Genomic DNA, 24,473 nt, shown 5'->3' on the forward strand with positions numbered 1-24,473 from the left:
TATTTTCCCCCCTTTGGACAAGAGATTGCTTGAAGGGAAGAGCAAGAATGAGACTTAGAGAAAACTCACCTGTCCAAGGTTTTTTTTTAGGAAAAGCAAAGCTGAGTCAGAAGAAGTGGTATCAATTCCTGTGTTTCCCCCGTGCAGGGCCCCACGGCGACCCATATCCAGCAGATAATGGAACGACTGCTGAGAAGGATCAATCGGACTGTCATTGGGATGAGCCGACAGTCTCCCCATATCGTGAGTATCGCGACCACGCTGCCACCACTGCTTCCCAGTGTTCCACCTGCCTATTGGGAGGCCCCAGACCAGTAGTGTCTTGGGATCAGATTCCCACAGGTCCCACTCACCCCAGTCCTGGTCCACAATCTCCACCTGCCTGCTGTGCCTCACAGCTGCCTGGGAAATAAGTGGGCCCTAGAACTTCACAGACCTCCCTAATGATGGGATGACCTTGGTTCCAACTGCCCGCAGATCTTGATTCCAGCAGTGATTTTTCTCTTGAGAGAAAAGGCTCCAGCAGGGTGATGGGAGGGGCTGAGGGAGAAGGGTTTGGGGGACCTTGTCTTGCTCATATTGAAGATTAGACAAAGCCTGTTGTAATACATTCCAGCAGAGATGGAAACATGTGGGCAACCCAGGCAGGCAAGCTCAGTACCCATTTGACCTCATGCTCTTCTATTTGTTTAATATTTCATTTAAGGAAAACATGAGGCTTTGTGAGCAGAAGATGAAGGCTTGTGGTGGCTTCCTCTGTTATCTCAAGTAACTGGGTTCTGATTCTCAATATGTGGTGCACAGGCTCGTCTGGATCTACCCTTGTTAGAATGATAACAGGAGCACTATTAGTACTCCTAGCTGTAGTGATGATAAAGTAGTAGTCATTAGCTGGGTTTTGTTTTTTGTTTAATCTGCCAGAAATTATTTCAAGCAGTTTACATTTCATGGAAGCTTCACACAAGATCCTTGGAGGTAGTTCTTTCTTTAGCTGCATTTTTTGAAAATCAGGAAACCTGCAGAGAGAGGTTAAGAAATCTGCCTGAGGTTGCAGAAACACCAGGGGTTTGAAATGGGTCTTGAGTCCCAGGCAGCCTGCCTGCTGCAGAGGCCTCGCATGGTGGCTGCCCTCACCCCAGGCAGCTTAACCAGATTATGTTTTCCAGCTATGCACTGTAGTCAGCAGGAGAGGAATTCTGATCACTTCCATCTTCCCCCGCACTATATTTCCACTGCTGTCTAGCATGCTTGTAGATTGGTGCCCTGTGGTACCATCCAGCCCTTTTGGTTTTAAGAAAAACAAATGTTTGAAAGAATTTGTGATTAGCATGTTTTTAGAAATGTGGAGGTTGCTCTGGCCTTTTCCTCTCCACCTGCTGGGCCTCAATTAGATGTCAAAAAAAAAAAAGTAGTTTGCAACCAGGGGTAACTGTTGGAAGACCATGCTGTATCATCATTAAAATGAGGGATCTTTTACTTATGATATTGAAAGCTACAATTTGATCTCATTTAGAAAACAGAATGAAAAGAACCATCCCAAATGGCTTTAGTAACCAAAAGCCATTTAAAAGTTTTTTATTTTTTATTTTTTTTACAAAAGCCATTTATTTATTCAACAAATAGATGTCAAGAGACTGCTGTAAGCCAGGCACAATTCTAGACACTGGAGGCATATTAATGAACAAAATAGACAAAAATCACTACTTTAGAGAAGTTTATATTCTAGCATAACAATAACAAAAAATAAGGTATATGCCATGAAGGAAAAAAAAACGAGCAAGATAAGGGCAATCAGGGTGGGAGAGTTACAAATTTAAACTAGGTGATTAAAAATGGTTTGCATAAGAAGGGAAAAATTGGACAAAGACTTGGAGAAGTAGAGGAGGTACTGTGGAGGTATAGGGAGGGGCCTTTCTGCAGAGGCAAGGCCAGGGCAGAAACCTCAGGATGTCCCTTGTAAGATTCACATCTGGTGACAGAGCTGATCCAAATAGGATTGTAGAAAAGTAGCCACTAGGTTAAGATTCAAGGTGATCAAAAACATAATAAAGGATTCAGATCTCTTACTAAAGGTGTAGACGCTAGACATACCATTCATTGTTATTGTCAATCCATTGCTGCCATGTTTTTAAAGAATATAGAAAGAAAGGTAGGTTGAGAACTATGTTGTTTAGGAAATGATATATTGGTTTTCTAATACTTAACATGTCTTAATTTAAATTTATCTCTTCAGCTTCTTTTAGTAATGAAATTGCTCATTATCTTACTTGTTTAAACCAACTCAAGAATGTTGGCTAAGTGTATTTAAAGAGAAGGGTGGGGATTTGAATGTCAAAGGAGCAGGATACTTGTCCTGTTTCTGTTCAAATAAGATGATGGGAGTGGTGATGGCTGAGATACAGGGAGTGGTAGAGATGCCAAGAAAAGCAAAGTAAGAATGCAGGAGAAAGATAAACGTAGGAAGGAAAAAAGCAAGGGAAAGACAGAGACAAAGACAGTCACAAAGAGAAATATGAATAATAAAAGAATGAATATCGATATATGTGGCTTAATATAGTTGAGTCTCATACTCAAGAATAGTTAAATATTAGAGGATCTGTTAGGGGCACCTGGGTGGCTCAGTAGGTGAAGCATCTGACTCTTGATTTCAACTCGGATCTAGATCTCAGTCGGGGTCATGAGTTCAAGCCCTGAACTGGGCGTGGAGCCTACTTTAAAAAAGAGAGAAAAAAATATTTTCAGCAAGGATTTGTTAAATACATCAGTTGGATAAAAGGAAAAAAGCTTTATGACTATGTCCAAAAATGCCAAAATATATGATGAATATAACGTGTATTCCAAATTAATGGAAGGAAATGTTAACATGCAATCACCAGGCAACCTATTTATTCTCCTAAAAAGAAGAATCAAGATGTTAAATCTCAACACTGTTTAGCATTTTTCTATAAATTCCAGTCAATATTATAACACACATGCATATATTTACTAAGTATGAGTATTGAAAAGTGACAAAATAATTTTCATAACTGTCATTATTTTTAGTGAAATGATTACCATTTCTAGGAAACCCAAGAAACTTAACAAAATCTTAATGGAAATAATGAACAGTTTATTAAACTGACCAGTTTTAGAATAAACAGACAATATTCAATGGCCTTTCTACAACAACAGTAGCTATTTAGAGATTATAAAAGAAAAATCCCATTCAATTTAGTCATGAAAATATGAGAGTAATATGAGTTAAATGAATAAATAAATTAAAACTTAAAAAATTAAACCAATACAAGATACACCTAAATGAATAGCCCCATTGAAGTAATAGTGGAGGATTTGCTTGTCACATTTGAAAACATTATAATTAGCTACAGTAATTAAAATAGTGTTGGACTAATGGAATAGAGTACATATATCCACAGAACAGAATTGAGAGAATTTAAGAAGAGACTTCAGGTTATATGAAAATTCTATTACCATTTAATAGGGAAAGTGAAGATTTTTAATAAATGTTATTTGGAAAATACATGAACGGTGTGGAAAAAAGTTTGACTTTTATTTCATGCTCTATCCAAAAAAATAAATTTCAGATGGTATGAAAGGTCAATGTAAAAAGAAATAATAAAGCAGCTAGAAGAAAACATAAATTAATCTATACTTTTAAAAATTCCATTATAATTAACATGTAGGATTAGTTTCAGGTGTACAAAATAGCGATCCAACAAGTCTATACATTTCTCAGTGCTCATCGTGGTAAGTATACTCTTAATTCTTTTCACCTATACCTATTTTTCAAGACCTGTTTTTAAGAGAAAAGAGATTTATGAATTTTCAAAAATGGAAAGAATACTATAAAAAAAGTTTATTAGAGAAAAATATTAAACCCCTAAATGTGAAAATATGTATATAAGCAAATTAAATGTCAAGTGCCAAACCCTAAAACTTATTTGTAAAATAAGTGCCAAGTGGCTAATAGCCTTAGCCCTCCAGAAAATTAAGTCTGTGATTCAAATATGATGGGACTAGAGGAAAACACATTGAATATGTAATTCTTGACATCAAAAATATAAATTGGGGAATCCCTGGGTGGCTCAGCGGTTTAGCGCCTGCCTTTGGCCCAGGGCGTGATCCTGGAGTCCTGGGATCGAGTCCTACGTCGGGCTCCCGGCATGGAGCCTGCTTCTCCCTCCTCCTGTATCTCTGCCTCTTTCTCTCTCTATCATTCATTCATTCATTCATAAATAAATAAATAAATAAATAAATAAATAAATAAATATTTTTTAAAAAATTTAAAAAAATATAAATTGATGTTAATCATCAAGCTCCTCAGTCCCTTTCTTCAAACCACATCCATAATCACAGGTGCATAATAACCTGCAGGAGATAGCAGTCTGAAGGATTCTGGAGTTAGAAGAATGACACTGAAGTGCTCTAGCTGGGAGCACTCATTTCCCTATCTCTCTGCTCTTCCATTCTCCGTTTTATCATCTCTGTTTCCTCCTTGCTTTCTTCCAAAATCAAATTTGTGCTATTTCACACATTTCTCCACGGACTACAACTCTGTCTAAACAAGAAACTCAAAATCCCCAAGTTGTTGTGTTGTATTTTATTTTATTATTATTATTTTTAATAATAAATTTATTTTTATTGGTGTTCAATTTGCCAACATATAGAATAATACCCAGTGCTCATCCCGTCAAGTGCCCCTCTCAGTGCCCGTCACCCATTCACCCCCACCCCTCGCCCTCCTCCCCTTCCATCACCCCTAGTTCGTTTCCCAGAGTTAGGAGTCTTTATGTTGTCTCTCTTTCTGATATTTCCCAACATTTCTTCTCCCTTCCCTTCTATTCCCTTTCACTATTATTTATATTCCCCAAATGAATGAGAACATACACTGTTTGTCCTTCTCCGATTGACTTACTGCACTCAGCATAATACCCTCCAGTTCCATCCACGTTGAAGCAAATGGTGGGTATTTGTCGTTTCTAATGGCTGAGGAATATTCCATTGTATACATAGACCACAGCTTCTTTATCCATTCATCTTTCGATGGACACCGAGGCTCCTTCTACAGTTTGGCTATCGTGGACGTTGCTGCTAGAAACATCGGGGTGCAGTTGTCCCGGCATTTCATTGCATCTGAATCTTTGGGGTAAATCCCCAACAGTGCAATTGCTGGGTCGTAGGGCAGGTCTATTTTTAACTCTTTGAGGAACCTCCACACAGTTTTCCAGAGTGGCTGCACCAGTTCACATTCCCACCAACAGTGTAAGAGGGTTCCCCTTTCTCCGCATCCTCTCCAACATTTGTTGTTTCCTGCCTTGTTAATTTTCCCCATTCTCACTGGTGTGAGGTGGTATCTCATTGTGGTTTTGATTTGTATTTCCCTGATGGCAAGTGATGCAGAGCATTTTCTCATGTGCATGTTGGCCATGTCCATGTCTTCCTCTGTGAGATTTCTGTTCATGTCTTTTGCCCATTTCATGATTGGATTGTTTGTTTCTTTGGTGTTGAGTTTAAGAAGTTCTTTATAGATCTTGGAAACTAGCCCTTTATCTGATACGTAATTTGCAAATATCTTCTCCCATTCTGTAGGTTGTCTTTTAGTTTCGTTGACTGTATCCTTTGCTGTGCAAAAGCTTCTTATCTTGATGAAGTCCCAATAGTTCATTTTTGCTTTTGTTTCTTTTGCCTTCGAGTTGTTGTATTTTAACTGGTGATCTAGCTGAGATCTTAGAGTCAGTGTCTGATGACCTGCAGGATTCTGCAAATCGTACTATTAAAGGGGTGAGCAAAGCCCTCCACATTCCTCAACTCAAACCTAGAAAGAAGTCATTTTAAGCAGAAACAGCAAAGCATGTGCCCTTTAGACCTTTAGGATGCAGAAAGTATCCAGGTTGGTGGGGTCCCTGTTTTGGTAGTTGGGTGGAGATAACCAAAGTACATGCGCACAAATCTTGTTTTGTTAGCTGGTGGTCTAAGAGGTGTTGGATTTGTGTTTCTTCTGTCCTTCCAGGGGAGTTTTGTTGCTTGTATGATCACGATCCTGCGGCAAATGGACGACAGCCACTATAACCACTATATCAGCACTTTCAAAACCAGACAAGACATCATTGTAAGTTGTCTTTGTTGGATCTGGATTATACTTCTTATATTTGGGGGCAGGGGGAAGGAAGGAAGGGAGGGAGGAAAGAAAGAAAAAGAAAGAAGAAAAAAGAAAGAAAAACTGAGTCCAGAATTCTCTTTCACTCATCTCCATTACTTCATGGCTATCCTCAATGATTACAAAAAGGAAAGGGTTGATTCTTATTTTCTCTGTCTGATAGCATTTGAAGACCTCAAAACATGTACCAAGAGGCCCTCACTCAGCCTCCTGAGTCTCTTGGATTTAGAGAGAACCTTTATTTAGAACCATTTGGGAGATCTTTCTTGTTCTCAGAAGAGAACCTCATTTTCAGAGGTAGTAGTTATGCCATGGCAAGGATTCTGGGAGGCAGAGATGTGCACAGTACTGCTTCTAAGATGTGGTTGATGTCATCTTTTTCAGTATTCCCTGGAAAGGGAAACAAGAAGAGTTAATACTTGCCCTTACAACATCTGTAAGATGATATTTGCCCCCTGACAAATGTCTGTCACCTTCAGTTGACAATATTGTAGTCTCCAAGAAAATTGTTCTCATAATGACTGTTTAGCATACAACCAAAAGTTGCCTAAGAGGCAAAGCTGGGCCTCAGGTGCTTCCCCAGGATCCTCTCTTTAGGGTGTTGTTAGTGACTATTAAAAAGTCCCTGAAAGTATCGTCTTATCTTGTAAAGCAGTGAACCGGACATAGCTGGATCAGCAACTCAGTGACCCGTTGCACTAGTCCTTGTGGTGGACCATCTCCCACCATCCGTGCATATTCCAGTCTTCTTTAGGCTCTAGATTTTCTACTTTCTGCCTATATTATACTGGTAGGATGTGGCCTTTACACCTGAGGATATCCAGTTCCGTTTCTGCCAATAGCCTTCCTTTCTGTGAGGTCCACGTGATGGAAGAAAACACAAGGAACTGCAGAGAAAATCTAAGTAGTAGTAGTAGTAGTAGTAGTAGTAGTAGTAGTAATAATGGCAGTGGGAGTAGGTCCAGTGATGAACCATGTGGTTTAATCTGGAGGCCTTCATGAACCTACGCTTAAGCCATGCTCTGGCCCGCAGCATGGTACAGGGACTCATAGCAATATGTAGTTGTGCCCACAGAGACCAAGTGCAAGAGAATTAGGAACAGAGGAAGGGAGGGAAGAGGTGGAAGTGGGGGGCTAGCAGCGTGTCCCCTCCATAGGCACTAGGTATAGTGGGTTTAAGAACACAGACTTTAAAATATCCAGATCTGGGTTTGAATTCTGGCCATTCTATTTCCTTCTGTGAAATTTTCGGCCAGCTATTTAACTTCACTAAAGCTCAGGTTCCTTGTCTATAAGATCATACCTATTTTGAGGGTTAATGTAAATGAGTATCAGTTGAATCAACCCCTGATAATTACCAAGCTCTGTGTTTGGCATGTAGTTGATGCCTATGAAGACTAGCTATTTATAATAGTAATTTTATTATTATTGTCATATAAAATAAACATAAAAATAGTAATTTTTTAAAAATTTCCTTCAGAAAGTTAAGTAGAATAAGAGAAGTTATACTAAATTCAAGCTCTTGACAATATAGTTCCATTAAGTAAGCAGACAAAACAATACATTCCAGAACAATGGTAGGCTCTTTCCCCTGTATTATCTAATTAAAAGAGGATTATTATCCCCATGAGGAAACTTGTCATCAGGGGCAAGCCTTCAGGGTACTGCTTAGGCCATTGACTTTCAGCGAATTGTCCTTTCCCTTCCCTCCGCCTCTGAGTAAATCATTTGGCAGACTTTGGGAAGTGGGAGATAAAGTAAGACCTGGGATAATCTGTGAATTACCTTTCTTATACGCTATTTCTAATTAATTTAGATTCCCAAGAGTTCAATGTAGAATCGGCATCAGAAGTGGATAACTGGCCTCTAAACTTAATTCTTGCTTCACAAATCACAAATTCTTACTGGTTTGAGAGACTCAATAGAATAATTAATATATGAGACTATGATGTAACATTTTAAAACTAAGGAAATATGTGTATGATTTAAGAACTGAGGATAGAAAAGTTGGACTCTCCATTGAACTGGAGGAAGAGTCAAGCGTGGCACAGACTTCAGAGCCAGGACCATTCCCACTCCTGTGCTGTGTGGCATCCAAAGTGCTGGAAGTTGGCCATCATGCCCACCATCTCAGAGGAACATCATTAGAGATCGAACCCAGGCCGCCTACTTCCCAGCTCCCGCCTTCCTTCTGCTACATGATGTAATTCATAAGATAGAACTGTGCGGTTTAGTGCCAGAGGGATTGGCCTGGATTTCCAACTTAGGAATCCGAGTGGAAAATGTCTAAATTTAACTAACTAATAAATAAAAAGCTTTCAAAACTTTTAGCTTTGAATTTTAGTCCAAAATGTTCTAAGTTGCTTTTTGATCACAGCCCCCTTTTGAATACAAGAGCTGTTTTCCAGACACTTTGCTGTGTTCTTTTGTTATTAGTTATTACTGTCATTACGACCCACTGCCAACTATTGCTGTTTAAGGACCCTTCAGGACCCTTCCCCCAAGCCACCCCTGGGAACATTCCTGGAATCGGAGGCATCATGACTTTGCTTTTTATTTATAGTGGTTTTCTTCTGTTCTAATAATAATAAAGGAGAATTGGACTCAGAGTTATTAGAAGTATCACAATTTCCGGCAGATTCATTTTAAGTGCAGTAGATGTGTTTGGACAAACTTGGCAGCAGAGGACTAAAGACATCATGGCTCTAAATTTGGGGTCTAGAACCCTGAGTTCTCTTTCCTGCTCTCCCACTGCCCAGCTTCTACAGCCTGAAGCCAGTCTTTTACCTTTTCACAGACTCAATTTTATTATTTCTAAAATGTGGACAGCTTTTTTGTTCTTGTCAGATCCTTAAAAACTCTTATTTTTTAAAAATATTTTATTTACTCATTCACAAGAGACACAGAGAGTGAGAGAGGCAGAGATAGAGAGGCAGAGACATAGGCAGAGGGAGAAGCAGACTTCCTGTGGGGAGCCCGATGCAGGACTCGATCCCAGGAACCCAGGATCACGACTTGAGCTGAACGCAGACACTCAACCACTGAGCCACCCAGGTGCCCCCCCACCCCCCAAAAAAACCCTTATTAAAAAGCTAGGCTGTAATTATGGGCAAAGGACATCTTGTTCTCATGCTGTCCATGCTCCCTCTTGTCACCTAGTTCCCCCCACCCCAAACATTCCTCCTTTGTTCTCTGCAGGACTTCCTCATGGAAACTTTCATCATGTTTAAGGATCTGATTGGAAAGAATGTGTATGCCAAAGACTGGATGGTCATGAATATGACACAGAGCAGGTGAGACGGCCCAGGATCGGGCCTGAGGCATTTGACTCTGAATCCTTGGCTATCATGACCATGACCAGTAACCTGACCTTTGGAAAATGCTATTGAATCTCTTGGGACATCTGGGCTCTATAGAGTAAGGAGCCTCCTGTGGCTATGATGCTGGTTCTGGACTTGCATTCTTGCTTTTCCTCTGGGCTGTTGGCAGCTGCTCTTCCTCAAGCTCCCTGCTCTGGTGTAGTCTCTTGATTGCCCTCCATCCTCAGTCTCAGCTCTCCCATAGTGCCCTCCCGTGGTTCCATGTGGCCTTCATCATCATGCCACACAGAGCCTCTGTGGCCTGGCTCACCGTGCTTTTCTAGCCTTACCTTCCAATATTTTACTCCATATACAACATGTGCTACAACCAGAGTGGCCTCTTCTCCGTCCCTGGACGTGTCCCATGCTTTCCCTTGGGCTGCATCTTCCTGCTACGGTGCCTTCCCCACAACCTCCAGCTGTCAGCGTGCCACCATTCAAGGTCCTCTCCAAAGGAAGCCTTTCTGACCTGGACGTGGCATTTTCCTCCTTTAATGTCCTGTACCTCTTTGACACCCCCTCCACCGGATTGTCCATATTCTTTGTTGGGTCACGGTTAGATTTACATGTTGCGAGTAACCCCCACCAAGTTGTAAACATCTTAAGACCAGGAACCAAAAAAAAAAAAAAAAAAAAAGACCAGGAACCCTCTCTTTTAAGACAGACCTAAGCCAGTGCTTTATAGTTGTTGGACCATAACAAATACTTGATGAATAGGAGCAAAGTAAACCGAATATATATATATTTTTTCAAAGTTTCAGAGTTTTATATATATATATATATATATATCTACACACACACACACACACACACATATAACATATATATGAAATAAGATTTCAAAATTATATATATACAGATAATGTTCACAGTTCTCTGTGAACTTTATTAATAAAGTAAATCATCAGAGATACAGATGTAGTGAAATGACAGGACACCCCAGTCCCCAGTGTTTATAGCAGCAATGTCCACAATAGCCAAACTGTGGAAGGAGCTGGGATGTCCTTCGACAGATGAATGGATAAAGATGTGGTCTATATATACAATGGAGCATTACTCAGCTATCAGAAAGGATGAATACCTACCATTTGCAACAACATGGATGGAACTGGAGAGCATTATGCTGAGTGAAACAAATCAGTCGGAGAAAGACAACCATTATATGGTTTCACTTATACATGGAAGATAAGAAATACTGAAAGGGATTATAAGGGAAAGGAGGGGAACCTGAGTTGGGAAAAATTAAAGAGGAAGACAACCCGTGAGAGACTCCTAACTCTGGGAAACAAACAAAGAGTTGCAGAAGGGGAGGTGGGTGGGGAGATGGGGTGATTGGGTGATGGGCACTAAGGAGGGCTCTTGATGGGATGAGCACTGGGTATTATATATATATGTTGGTAATTTGAATAAAAAATAATTTAAAAATAAATTATCCTAAGAGTTGTTAACATACCGATTTAGAAAAATCCTTCCCAACTACATGCAGACAGATTAAAGAAAAACTCTCATTAGTATCGCAAAACTTGAAAACGGAAGCAAGGCAGTAGAGTGCAAAGAGCCCTCTCTGAGGCTCAGGAGACCTGGTTGATCATCTCAGCTGTACCCTCCAGGGGCTAAATTGTGATGCAGCCTTGAGTGGCTTGTGGAGTCAGTTCTAGAAACTTGACTTGAATGTCCTCTGCAGTCTGCTCTGGTGTTGGTCTCTGATGACCTTTACAGAGCTAAAGGTTTCATGTTGCCGAGTCTAGGTTTGGTTTGCTTTGGTTTTTCACGTAGGTGGGAGATGTTCTGAAGAGCAGAAAGTTGCCTTCTTCATCTGGTATTTCCTTCCCACAGGGTTTTCCTCCGTGCGATAAATCAGTTTACTGAGGTTCTCACAAGGTTCTTCATGGATCAGACAAGCTTTGAACTTCAGGTAAGCATCTCCTCACCTAAGGGGTTCCTTGAATTCTCAGTCATGGTGAGACAACTGTGGCATTTTGGAAAACATCACTTCAAGTTTTATCATTTTCAAATGCAAACAGTTTTCCTGTTTTTTTCTCCTTTCCCTAAAGCACACATTCCTATCACTCTCCTCCAGACAGAATCAAGTTGATTTTTTTCTTTCTATATAACTAATACAGGTAAAAAAAAAAAAAAAAAAAAAAAAAAAGTAAGAGTAGAAAATAGAGCTAAGCAAAAAGAAGTAAATTGAAATACAAATAGTTCTACCTTCTGCTGTGAACATAACACAAATACACATAAACGCATGTGCTTGCAGATGGGCACGCAGACATTCCTCTGCCTGCAGGTGGTTTCATTTCTAAGGAGAGATTCACATACACACTTGTGTGAAAATCCAAACTGGGTTGAAGCAGGTGACTCCTAGCTCCATCTTCATCCATCCAGCAAATATTATTTATTTGCACAGAGCATCATTTTAGGCCTGGTGAAGGTAGACAAGTTCCATGCTCCCGTGCTTCAAACATTTTGTTGGTGACCTGCTTTTGCTGTGTCATGTGGCTTTGTTTATATCTGTGGGACTTTAAAAGTGGAGAGTCCTAAGAAGAGGAGATTATATATGCATTTATATATACATATGTATGTGTGCGTCTATATATAAGCTAAAATGAAATACCTATATTTGCTAGTTAGACATTATATATATAATATATATATATATACATATATATATATATTATATATATATGCCAAAATGGAATCAAGCCGTGCAGTTCTTTGGCAACCTATTACATTTAATTTTTTTCTATCGTCTTTTCAATGATACTAAATATTCTCACAATATTATTAATGGCTGAGTATGGTCTGTCATGGCCGGGCCATGATTTATTTAACTAAATTCTTCTTATGAACATTTAGATTGTTTCCATCTTCTGTTATTTAAATAGCACTGTGAAGGCCTTCCTGGCTTTAAATATTTTTAAATACCCATGGTTATTTTGCCAGGATAAAGTCCTAAAGTATTTACTATTTCAGAAGTTTGGCAGGATTTTAGGGCTTTTGATACATATTGCCAAACTACTTACTATAAATAGGTGCACTTCCTGGCGGCAGTTTTGCCCTATCTCAGGAGTAAAGACAAATATAATAGTCTGGATTAAAAAAAAAAAAACTTAATAGTAAGTGTTAACATTTTCAGAGCTGAATAATTGAAACACAAGAAAGAAAAAGAAGCCTGGTGGATTTTATTTTGCTTTTTTTCTGTAATCCCTGTGAGTAAATTTCTACCATGTGGCATCGTTTTACTCTGACCCTTACTAATGTTATTTTCCATTTCTTTTCACCCACACAATCAATTTTGAGCAGCTCTGGAACAATTACTTCCATTTGGCAGTAGCCTTTCTCACCCATGAATCCCTTCAGCTTGAAACCTTCTCTCAAGCCAAGCGCAGCAAAATTGTCAAAAAGTAAGTGTCCTCTTAAACTTGCTTATGATTGGGAAGGTGATTTTTCCATTTCTTTTCAGAGCAGGGTTTTTGGTATCACAGAAATGAACTATTCAGGGGCTCCCCATGTTGTTAGTGAGATGTGTCTTAATGTCATCATTTAATAGACTTCAAATTTCCTCGGGTCATGTTTCTTTTCAACCCATCAGTCATCGAAATTTTAAATATTTTATTTTTTAAGGCTTTTAAAAGATTTTTAAGATTTTATTTATTTGAGAGAAAGAGAAAGAGAGTACAAGATGGGTGGAGGGTCAGAGGGAGAAGCAGAGTCCCTGCTGAGCCAGGAGCCAGATACGGGGCTCAATCCTGGAACTCCAGGATCATGACCTGAGCCAATGGTAGACACTTACCAACCTAAGACTCAGGCACCCAGCCACCCAGACTCAGGCACCCCCATTGCAGTTTTTTTAAGTGGCATCTATACTTGGAGAGGTGCTGAGGCTGGCCAATACTCCCACCTCCATCCAAGAACAGCTGCCCATCTGCTGGCAGCTTACCCAAATTGCAGGCGCAACACCTCTCCCACTCATACTTCACAAAGCAGAGTTCTTTGGCCCCACTGTGTACCTCTCAAGTCACTTCAGCAGAGGAGCCAAGACTAACACATCCCCTAAAAATGCCCTCCAGATTCCTGGCTCGGAATTCAACATGGACATATGTCCAGGAGCGATGAGAGATTTAGGGAAGCTTTTCATTGCTTTCCTTTCCGGTCTGTTTCAGAGTTCATGGAGAGCCTGGAAACTCAAGGCTGTATAGTTAAATAGAACATGAGAAATTTATCATTTAAAGGCTATGAAACTTGAGCTCTGTTCCTTTGCCAAGATGTCTGAGATTCTAGGCAAACTTTTTGGTATCTGTCTACCCCTGGTTTCTCCCTAAAATACAGATTGGTGGCTAAGAGATTGAGATTTAAATCTCAAAGATAAAAGTAAAACTGGTTTTCCAGATTTCCCTATGGGGTGGGTATGGAGAGAAAATAGATTTTTAAGATGGATATCTTAATCTTAGACTATCTTAAATGACTTTACTTCTTTCAATGATGGATTTGATTTTGGTTAAGCACTCAAGAGTGAAGTTAGTTGACACCACGTCTGGTAAATAAAGTGGTTAGTTAGGATTAATGATTCTGGGTTTTTTTGTTTGTTTGTTTTGATTTTTTGATTCTGGTTTTGATCAGAGAAAAATGTGACTAAGTACAGGTTGTATAAAATATATATGGTCTATGGCCATACCACCCTGAACACACCCGATCTTGTCTGATCTTGGAAGCTAAGCAGGGTTGGGCCTGGTTAGTACTTGTATGGGAGACCACCGGGGAATACTGTAGGTGCTGTAGGCTTTTCTTTGGGGCACCTGGGTGGCTCAATGGTTGAAATCTGCCTTCAGGTCAAGTCCTAATCCCAGGCTTCCCAACGGGGAGCCTGCTTCTCCCTCTGCCTATATCTCCGCCTCTTTGTATGTGTCTCTCATGAATAAATAAATAAAATCTTAAAATAAATAAAATAAAATATATATGCATGTGAGCAAAGATGCACGTTGGGAAAAACATTTTTACTAATGTTACAGAAATATGAATAAAATTTTTTCAGGAGTTCTCTTATTTTTATAAGTAGCATCAACAGTGGTCTTAATAAACAATAGTAGTTATCATATATTGGTTATTATGTGCCAGACATTAACTATATATGCTTACCTAATATAAATAATAAAATTAGGTATTTTTGTTGGAATGTAATAGTAAGAAAAGTTTGTTTTGTGTTTGTTTTGTTTTTGTTTTGTTTTTGTGCAAGAAGCCTTTACATAAGAATTTTATCCTGGGGGGATCCCTGTATGGCTCAGCAGTGTAGCTCCTGCCTTTGGCCCAGGGCATGATCTTGGAGTCCCGGGATCGAGTCCTATGTCGGGCTCCCTGCATGGAGTCTGCTTCTCACTCTGCCTGTGTCTCTGCTTCTTCCTCTACCTGTGTCTCTGCCTCTCTTGCTCTGTGTCTCATGAATGAATAAATAAAATCTTTTTTTAAAAAAAAGAAAAGAATTTTATACTGGTTTCTAAATTTACAAAGGAGGAATTTGAAAAAAAAAATGTTTAGTGCAATGAGTAGAATATGTAGAAACATGATTGTAAGATGGACCATAGGTCCTTACTAGAGATCCCTGGGAACATTGGCTATATCAACTTTGACCTGCCCTATTTCTAGTTTTCCTGGCCCCCAGCTTCTGTGGTTGTGGTTGGGGTAGCCTCAGGCCTATGTATTCTTTAAGAGATCCAGGTGATTTTGATTCTTCTCTAGTCATTAACCACTGTCTAAATCAATGTTTCTCTCTCTCTCTCTCTCTCTCTCTCTTTCTCTCTCTCTCTTTTTCATCATCGACTCCTATAAGGAAACCTTTCAGAATTGTTTTTCTAATCACACCACCCCTAAAATAGTAATACCATATATATATATGTTTATAAACATATCTGTTTATGTACTCTGTGTATATTTGTACTTCCTACATAAGAACAGTAAGCCTTCTGTGCCCCAAGGACCCTACAAGGCTGTGTAGTTAAATAGAACATGAGAAGTGTCTCAACTGAGAAGGTGTTATCTAGAGCTTCTCAGTGTGAGTACTCTGAAGAACATAGTGGTATGGATGTGGGTTTCTCAGATAAAAATGTATAAAATCAGCATGTTGGTTAGACATCAGTCACATGGCCATGTACATCATGCCTCATTCATCTTCCTTTTCATTACTGCTTGTTATGCTTTGTTTCTTTGCTTAGCAGTGGCCAGAATACTCCTCACCCTTCTCTCTTCGCTAAGTTTGACAATTTCATTTCTCAGTTATTTTTCAGCATTTGCATTTGGCCCCTTCCTGCTAGTCAAGTCCCCTCTCCATGTGACCCATTTATTTTTTGGGGCTTCTTTTGGTATTAACTATGTCTCTTAGAGTGACCTCGCCTCAGGCCTGTCTTAAATGTGACCTAGAGGAGCAACGGGCTATTTTTCCTTGCCTCATCATTTTAACATATGTGCTCATTTCCACTGCAGATCTTTCTCTTGTTTATGATCTTCTTCCTAGATATGGGGACATGAGAAAGGAAATCGGTTTCAGAATCCGTGACATGTGGTATAACCTGGGTGAGTGTATGACCTTGAACCTGCTCCTGCACAACTTCTGTGTCATAAGCATCCCACCATGGGTTCTCTTGGATTTTAATTCCCAGTAACCCCAAGATTGATTTGTCTGTCTAGAAGTGAAAGTTGACTTGTAGATCTTAGATTATGACATCCACATGTTGTCAGAATATGATACTTAGTCACTCGCTTCTGAGTGACTTGAGTTGATTTACCCACATGACCTTTTTTTGTTCTGGCCCTGTGGAGGAACATGGTGACACTTGACTTGCAGTTGAAATCACTTTTTAATATCCTCACTTACTTTCATTTCAGGTCCCCACAAAATCAAATTTATCCCCTCCATGGTGGGACCCATTCTGGAGGTCACACTGACCCCTGAAGTCGAGCTCCGGAAAGCCACTATCCCCATTTTCTTTGACATGATGCAGTGTGAATTCAACTTTAGCGGAAACGGCAATTTCCATATGGTAAGAAGTGGTAGAGCTGGAATCTTCTGAAGGCACAGATAGTCAGCTCTGACTTGCTTTCTTTTAATATAGAGAAGCAGTAGCCCAAGTAATACTAATCCAAGTTGGTCTAAAAACTATTTACTTTTCGTTTTGTAAAGCAATTAAGAGACAGAATTGAATAACCTATCCCACGGCTGAGAAACGATGTTTTTCTACATGCGTTTCCTAAAACAGCTCTGCATCTCTGGGTAATTAAAATTTGACATCACCCATTTTAAACCTGTCTGTTGCAGTATAGCTGTGTATATACAGTATAATGCCACAGATTAGGGGAATGATGCTGTGGTCATCTCTTGTTTTGAAGTTTCCCTCAGTTTATATGATCTGTCTCTTTATGCCTCAGTTTCTTTATCTATCTAGCATATTGGTATTGAAAGGAAGATTTTGTAGCTGTGAAGCTCTGCAAAAGTAAATTCCACTGTCAGGGCTTAGACAAGAAAGAAAAATAAAATAGATCATTAGAATCATTGAGGTTTGTCAAAACAGAAAATTAATATCTGGGGTTTTTTTTTTTCCTGCAAATGTAAAGCAAAGGACACAGTAATGTGAGACTTGTTTAGAGAGTGTCTGTTGGACCCTAGTACATGATTAACAGATGACAGGAAGCATGATCTTCCCCATACCATGTTGGAAAGCATTCACAGTTCAATAAAGGAGTTGTGTCGAGTCTAGAAAGGTTGCCTGGGTGTCTTGCATGTCCTCTTCTATGGACACCAGGCATTCTCCTGTGAAATTCTGCTTCTGCTTTCAGTTTGAGAATGAGTTGATCACAAAGCTGGACCAAGAGGTAGAAGGGGGCAGAGGAGATGAACAATACAAGATCCTTCTGGAAAAACTGTGAGTATTTCAGAAAAAAAGCTTCAAGTTGATGCATCATTTAATGATGGAGGGAAGCAGGCTTCTGGTGTGCTTACACACCAGTTGAGTAGTCCCAGGAGCATGGGGGTCACCACCACAAATGGTCCTCGGTGGTATTAATGGAGTTTACACCGTCCACTGCTGACGTTTGTTTGTCTGATGTGAATCAAATGTCCATGTTTTCCTGGCCAGCCTGGCCCCTCGAGAACAGAGCAGATGGAGGAGGGGGGGGAGGTACAAAGCGATGGCATTCTGCCCATGTTTGAATCGCTGAACTTCGCCAAAAGTGCCAGCGCCTCTAATTATGGCTTCAAAGCACCAATTTAAAGGAGGAAGGAAAAAACATTTCAAAGTCCACTTTACATTTAAAAATACCATATGCCCTATCGAGGGCTTCTGAGAACACCTGTTAGATCTCCAGCCAGGTTGGTCTTTGCACTGCCCTACCCACCTCGCCCACATCTAACGTTCTTCTTCCCTCCTTTGCTCACAGTATCACCGCCACTCCCTACCCACCCACACATACCACACACACCCCTCCTGGCCTCTGAATTCTCCTTTGCGCATGTGGGGTTATGATATAAAAAGGCGGTTAAAAGCACTTGGATGTTGGCGTTAGACAATCTTCAAATCTCGTTTAGCAGAGTGTCTGTTACCAAGTCCATACTAATGGAGTGTCGCTGCTCTGGTTTGTGCTGGTCACTGCTGCCATCCTCAAGAAAGGACCTTCATCCTCCGTGGTGCTTACTACCTAGACTACTCATTTCTCATGTCCTCTGAGCCTTTGTGATACTGACCAGCTGTGGCACCTGTTGATTGGGTTTATGCCTCTGTCATTTTGTTGCCCACCTCTTTCCAGGGAGTGACATGTGCTAGAGTATGCTTGGGGACAGGGAACTCCCAACTCGGTTTTCTTTTTTGTTTTTTTAAGATTTTAGGAGCCAGCACACTGGATGCTGAGAAATGGAACGGAGTTGATGATTCAGCTATATTTTCAAGAACCATAAGTCTTTCTGATTTTTCTTTTAGTGGATGACAAGACCTGTTCATTGATCTTTTCATGTTTCCATTAGGTCTATGTGCTTGTGTTTCAAACCTTCCCACATTATGATTTTTATATTCAGATCTTGTACAGGAGTCAAATGGGAAACTTATATACATTTATACATATATATATATATACACAAAATTTACAAATGATAAACTACCCCTATTTTATTCCCAAGATGAGTTTTCTCTGTAAGTTTTTTTTTCTTCATTCTTCCTGAATCACTAACTCAGAAAAATATGACTATACGAATCTCCAGTGTTCAAGAATAATCCTAAAGTCTGCGCTAATTCCTTGGACCCATTTCTTTCTCTTTTTTTCTCTTGTTCTCCAAGTTTTCTTCTAGTTGTCAAATCTAAGAAGCCCCTGTAGAATAGTTTTGTTCTATTTGGGTCCAACAAGAGAAGATTTAGCTCAAAATTTTATCCTCAGCTTATTTATTTATAGTTTTGCATTTTTGTTCTTGTTAAATAGCAGTTTTGTCTGAAGAGGCACGTGTGTGCATGTGCACTAGATTGCTAGGGTCCTCTAGGTCGGGCATTGATTTAGGGCTTTCTAGAATGCCCACAGGATGCCCTGAAGTGCTAGGCTTTAGGGAGAAAAAAGACATAAAAAGATGGATCAGATAGCATACACAAATCTTTTGGGCAAAGACAAAAGCAGAAAAGAAGTACAGATAGAGCTTCAAAGATGGGCATTGTGGGCTGGGATTCTAAGTGACAATGGGACTTGAGCCAAAGCCCTGAAGACAAAGCAGAACTTGAGTCACTAGGAGGTACAGCAGAAGCCAAGCCGTGGGACAGGACGATGTTACAGGAAGGGTGTGTATTTCCTAGTCTGGCGCCACCTGCTGCTCGGCCCTTAGACGGTACTCGTTAGCTGTACTGGAATGCCAGACAGTATGGAACATGGGTATATATCTACGCTTCCACCCTTCCAGGCTCCTAGAACATTGCCGGAAACATAAATACCTCTCCAGCTCTGGAGAAGTGTTTGCATTCCTGGTCAGCAGCCTGTTAGAGCACCTCCTGGACTACAGAACCATTATCATGCATGATGAAAGCAAGGAGAACCGCATGAGCTGTACTGTGAATGTGCTGGTAGGTGCCAAGCCCCCAGGTTGGTGAGAGGGCACTGCTGGGTCACCCCCGCAAGCATAACTCAGTTCTGAGTAGACCTCACAGAATCAAAGGTACCCTGGGGCCACCTCAGTGGAGTCTGTGTCCTGCTGAGTCCAACTGGGACTGCTGACTCAGCTTTGCATTCAGATATCCCACAAACATAGGGATGAAGAGTGAAACAAAAGGTCTTGGCTCAACTCTTACTCAAAAGCCACCCTTCATGTTTTTCTCTTCTTGTTTATATGTGGTTGCTTTGTTGTTGGAGATATTGGGCATAGACAAATATGCTTCAGAAACACTATACCGTGAGGAGAGAGTCTATGGAATACCCATGGTATAGAACTCTGTGGTCTTGCCTTTCCCTATATATGCAACTGCGACCACAGACCTCAGAAGTTTAGGCTGCCATGCATTCCTCTGCTTAATATAAATGAAGAGCCTGATTCCACTGACTCCTTGAGGAAGAAAAGAGACCATGAGTTGACTTGAGTATCAGTTGGCTCTCTGTTCACATAGAGGGTTTCCCTCACATTTTTTAAATGCATGGTCCTAAAAAGATTCTTCAACTTACCTTTATAAATGGTCCCTCCCTTTCTTTGTGGAGGTATTTGTTAAAGGGAGACAATAACCTTTGGAAAAATGACGCTGTTGAAGAATGGAAATAGTGATTTGGCCATTCCCATAGCTAGCTTCTCAATAACCTTTGACTTACATTGGTATTTTTGCTCCCCATTTTTTTGGTAGAATTTTTATAAGGAAAAGAAGAGAGAAGACATATACATAAGGTAAGCTGGAGGAGACTTCTGCTTTTGCCATTTATGTCATGGCTTTATTATTTATTTCTTCAGTAAGCAAATACTCAGTCCCCACACCATGCTTGCTCCTTTGAGAGACACCAAAAGTATATGAGATGCCCCCTTCCCCCTGAAAAGGTCAACTCTTTGGACAGATACATGAGTACAGTCTGAGGGGGTGCAGAGGGAGGATGGTGTTGGGGTTCTGGGGAAGGATAGAAGAACTGCCAGAGCAGTCAGGAAAGGCTGCATAGGGCAGAGGCATAGATAGACATGGACCTGTCAAGGACTGTCAGCATGGGGTGCTGGAAGCCCTGAGCATGAAACAAACTTGGACTTGAACTACATGCATTTTCTTGAGGAGAGGTTCCATAGCTCTTATGAGCTTCCCAAAGGGGTCCATGACATTTTTTAAAAATATTAAGCACGGTGGGTTAAAGGGTGAGTACAAAGTAGAGGAGATGGAGTGGGAAAGACACATAGGCAAGAAACAGCACAGAGGGATAGAGGGGAGGGAAAGAGGGAAGTGTTGGATCCCTTCAGCTATGAGAAAGGAGTAAGAGAGAAAAGGTGGGGAAGTGGGCTGTGGCCTGGTTGTGGAGTGAGCTGAACCTGAATGGCAGAGTGCCTCCTTCCTCCTTTTCTGACCAGGTACTTGTACAAGCTGCGGGATTTGCACCGAGACTCTGAAAACTACACAGAGGCCGCCTACACCCTCCTCCTACATGCAGAGCTTCTGCAGGTGAGTGGGTCAGGGATGCTTTGTTTCCATTGGGTGGAAGTCAGCTGTCCAGCCCTTTGGGACCCGATCCTACACACTTCATGATTTTTTATGGAAAAGCCTTATTCAAGGGAGATTCTTTTATCTTTTTTTTTTTAAGATTATTTATTTATTTATTCATGATAGTCACACAGAGAGGGAGAGAGAAACAGAGACACAGGCAGAGGGAGAAGCAGGCTCCATGCAGGGAGCCCGACGTGGGATTCGATCCCGGGTCTCCAGGATCGCGCTCTGGGCCAAAGGCAGGCGCCAAACCGCTACGCCACCCAGGGATCCCCGAGATTCTTTTATCCAAGAGCAGTCGTATGCTTTCTAAACAAGTGCAGTTAATTTTCTGACTGAGGTTGGGAAAGTGTTGATTATTGTTTATTTAAAAATCCTTTGGAAGCAGAGCACAGCTTACAGGTCTGTCTAGTCATTGACAGTCTAATGGAAGAAATAAAGTACATGTTGATTAATATATGTAAAAAAAATTCTAGAACTGCCAAGAAATGAGTTGTAAATGAATGTAGCAGTATTTCCCTACTTAGACTCTCTTACTAAGTAAAAGTAGTGTGCCATGGATATAAATGCATCTATATGTCAGGATCCCAAGTAATTATTTCTGGCTCTGACCAGTCCTCTGACTTTGCATTCATATATTACCTGTTCTTCCCACATCACAGTCTTTGGATGACTAATAGACGACTCACACTTCACATGGCAGTAACAGAAGCTGTTATTCCCCACTGTGCTCTTGGATCCATTCCTACCTCTTCTTTCTTCCCATTTTACTAAAGGCCACCTCCGTCTACCCAGGCCCTCAGGCAAATGCCTGTTGTCATCTTTGATTCATCCTCCCTTGTCAAGGCCAAGCTAGAACCGTGGACCTGTAGCATCTGTGAACACCTCTATCAAGGCACATACTTACCTTTTATTTATTTATTTTTTCTGAGGTAGGAACAATTAAGATCTAGTTTCCTAGAAAATTTGAAGTTTGTAATCCAGTATTGTCTGTAATCACTATGCATTAGATCTCCCAGATTTCTGTCTCAATAACCTCTCCCCAGTGCCTCTGCCCCCCAAGCTCCTGGGAACCACCACCATGCCCACTGTTTTCATGTGTTTGGGTTTTTTTAGAGTCTACATATAAAAGCTGCCCTATAGAATTTGTCTTTTTCTGTCTGAATTGTTTCACTTGTAATACCCTCAAGGTCCATCCACGTGGCCCAGAATGACAGAATTTCCTTCCTTCTTGCGGCTGGATGACATCCCATTGCATCTATATTCCACATCTTCTTTTTCCACTGTTGGACATTTCGGTTGTTTCCATCTCTTGGCTACTGTGAATAATGCTGCAGTGAACATGGCAGTGCAGAGATCTTTGAGAGATCTTGATTTTACTTCTTTTTCTATCCACTTTTCTTTATCTTCACTGCTTTTGTCCTGTGGTCCATTGTCTCTCCCCTAGAGCATGACGGTAGCCCCCTATTATATCTCCCTGTCTCCATTCTTGCCACTAGCAATTAATTTTCTTGTAGCATTTTTAATTTTTATGTTAAAAATAACACGTGTGCATTGTTCTTAGCTTTGTCATTAAAAACAGGAGTCCTGTGCCTCACCGTCCCCCAGGGCAGTCATTCACAATTCATATTTAAGTTCAGAGCACTGAAAAGCTTATCCTGTATGGGATGGAGGGAGGACATGTTGACCGTGGCATAATCACAAAGAGTGTCTGTGACTGTAGGTCTTTTCATTAGTTGTGCTCAGAAAGTTAACTCTCTACCCTGGAAACAAGTATGAGGTGTGGATGCAACTCTTTCTTCCCAGCTACCTACTGAATTTAGGGATGCCGTGTATTAAGTATAGCCCATATTTTCCTCATTGGGATGATATTCCATCATTGTCATGTAGTAAATCGCTGCATAAGGCAAGTCTCTTACTACATTTTGTAAGGTTCTGCATGGTCTGGATGAATGCTCTGTTCACGCACCAGTGCCACACTGTTTTATTTTATTTTTTAAGATTTTATTTATATCTTCATGAGTGACAGAGAGAGAGAGAGAGAGAGAGACAGGCAGAGGGAGAAGCAGGCTCCATGCAGGGAGCCTGATGTGGGACCCGATCCCGGGTCTCCAGGATCAGGCCAGGGCCGAAGGCAGCGCTAAACCGCTGAGCCACCCGGGCTGCCCTCCACACTGTTTTATAATGTGTTTCATTACCTGGCACTTACTCTTCATTGCTGTTCTTTTTCCAGTTTGCACCCTATTCCTTTTCGTTTATTTTTCCACGTAGATTTTGGAATCTTGAAATTTAAACATTGATAGAGGAAGAATTTCCATGTTTTTGGAGTAGCATTTTCTTACCCAAGAACACGATAGGACTTTCCATTTGTTTTTTGTGGCCTTCAATGGTGTGTTAAACTTTTTAGTAGAGAAGTCTTGCATATTCCTTGTTAAGTTGATTCCTAGATATCTTTCCCTTTTAATTTAATTATGGGAAAATACACATAAAATTTACTGTTTTAGCTATTTTTAAGTGTACCTTTCAGTGGTCTTATGTACATTTCATGTTGTTTGCTTGGTTACTTTCTCATTTGGGGTTTATTCTTATTGGGGTCTTCTATCTTCAGCATGGTTATCTTTTCATGGGAAATCCATCTGTAAATTTCTAAATTTGTTAATTTTTATACCACTACTTATTTCTCTCATTATCTCTGATAGTTTTTTAGTTGGCACGCTTCATGAAGGAATGGATTATGAAGAATACAGTCTGTGTTTGCACATGCTCGTAGTTTTACCCCTTCCTTCCCATTTTTATACTTCTTTTTTTTTTTTTTCTTTCATCCCGTTGCCTGAGTGATACCTTTGGTGAACAGCAGTTATGCTGGTTGGCAACCTCACCTCATTCCTGATTTTTCACAGGGATGCCTCCAGTGGTTGCCCATTTGGCAGGACACTTGTTTTGGAGCTGACATGTGTCTTGTGGTAGGGGGGGCAACTTTTTTGTTTAACAAATAATCTAAATAATGTGGCCGAATCAAAAATATATACAAATATGTCTGTGAACTTTTATTGGCCGAATAGTAGCTACATTGACCATCTTTGGTTAATTCATTTAATTAATCAGTGCATTACATTAATTTCTTTTGTTCCCTTTGTTTTTCAGTGGTCTGATAAACCCTGCGTACCCCATTTGCTTCAGAGGGACAGTTACTATGTCTATACCCAGCAAGAGCTTAAAGAGAAGCTGTATCAAGAAATCATATCATACTTTGACAAAGGCAAAGTGAGTGTTCAT

The 24,473-nt window shown here is 40.4% G+C and overlaps 1 protein-coding gene and 1 pseudogene across 1 annotated transcript in view; both read left to right on the forward strand.

Moving 5' to 3' along the window:
- Positions 1-24,473, forward strand: part of DOCK5 (dedicator of cytokinesis 5) — a 211,821-nt gene that overhangs the window by 149,637 nt on the left and 37,711 nt on the right. The window contains exons 27-38 of the mRNA XM_072719500.1: positions 148-243; positions 6,011-6,109; positions 9,356-9,450; positions 11,353-11,431; positions 12,823-12,923; positions 16,025-16,083; positions 16,396-16,550; positions 17,344-17,429; positions 19,439-19,598; positions 20,364-20,404; positions 21,065-21,155; positions 24,342-24,461. Coding sequence (XP_072575601.1) covers positions 148-243; positions 6,011-6,109; positions 9,356-9,450; positions 11,353-11,431; positions 12,823-12,923; positions 16,025-16,083; positions 16,396-16,550; positions 17,344-17,429; positions 19,439-19,598; positions 20,364-20,404; positions 21,065-21,155; positions 24,342-24,461 — 1,182 coding nt within the window. The remainder of the gene's footprint in view (positions 1-147; positions 244-6,010; positions 6,110-9,355; positions 9,451-11,352; positions 11,432-12,822; positions 12,924-16,024; positions 16,084-16,395; positions 16,551-17,343; positions 17,430-19,438; positions 19,599-20,363; positions 20,405-21,064; positions 21,156-24,341; positions 24,462-24,473) is intronic.
- LOC112926837 (5S ribosomal RNA) lies at positions 14,181-14,301 on the forward strand (annotated as a pseudogene).

This window comes from Vulpes vulpes, chromosome 9 (genome assembly GCF_048418805.1).
Source record: "Vulpes vulpes isolate BD-2025 chromosome 9, VulVul3, whole genome shotgun sequence".
Taxonomy (NCBI): Eukaryota; Metazoa; Chordata; class Mammalia; order Carnivora; family Canidae; genus Vulpes; species Vulpes vulpes.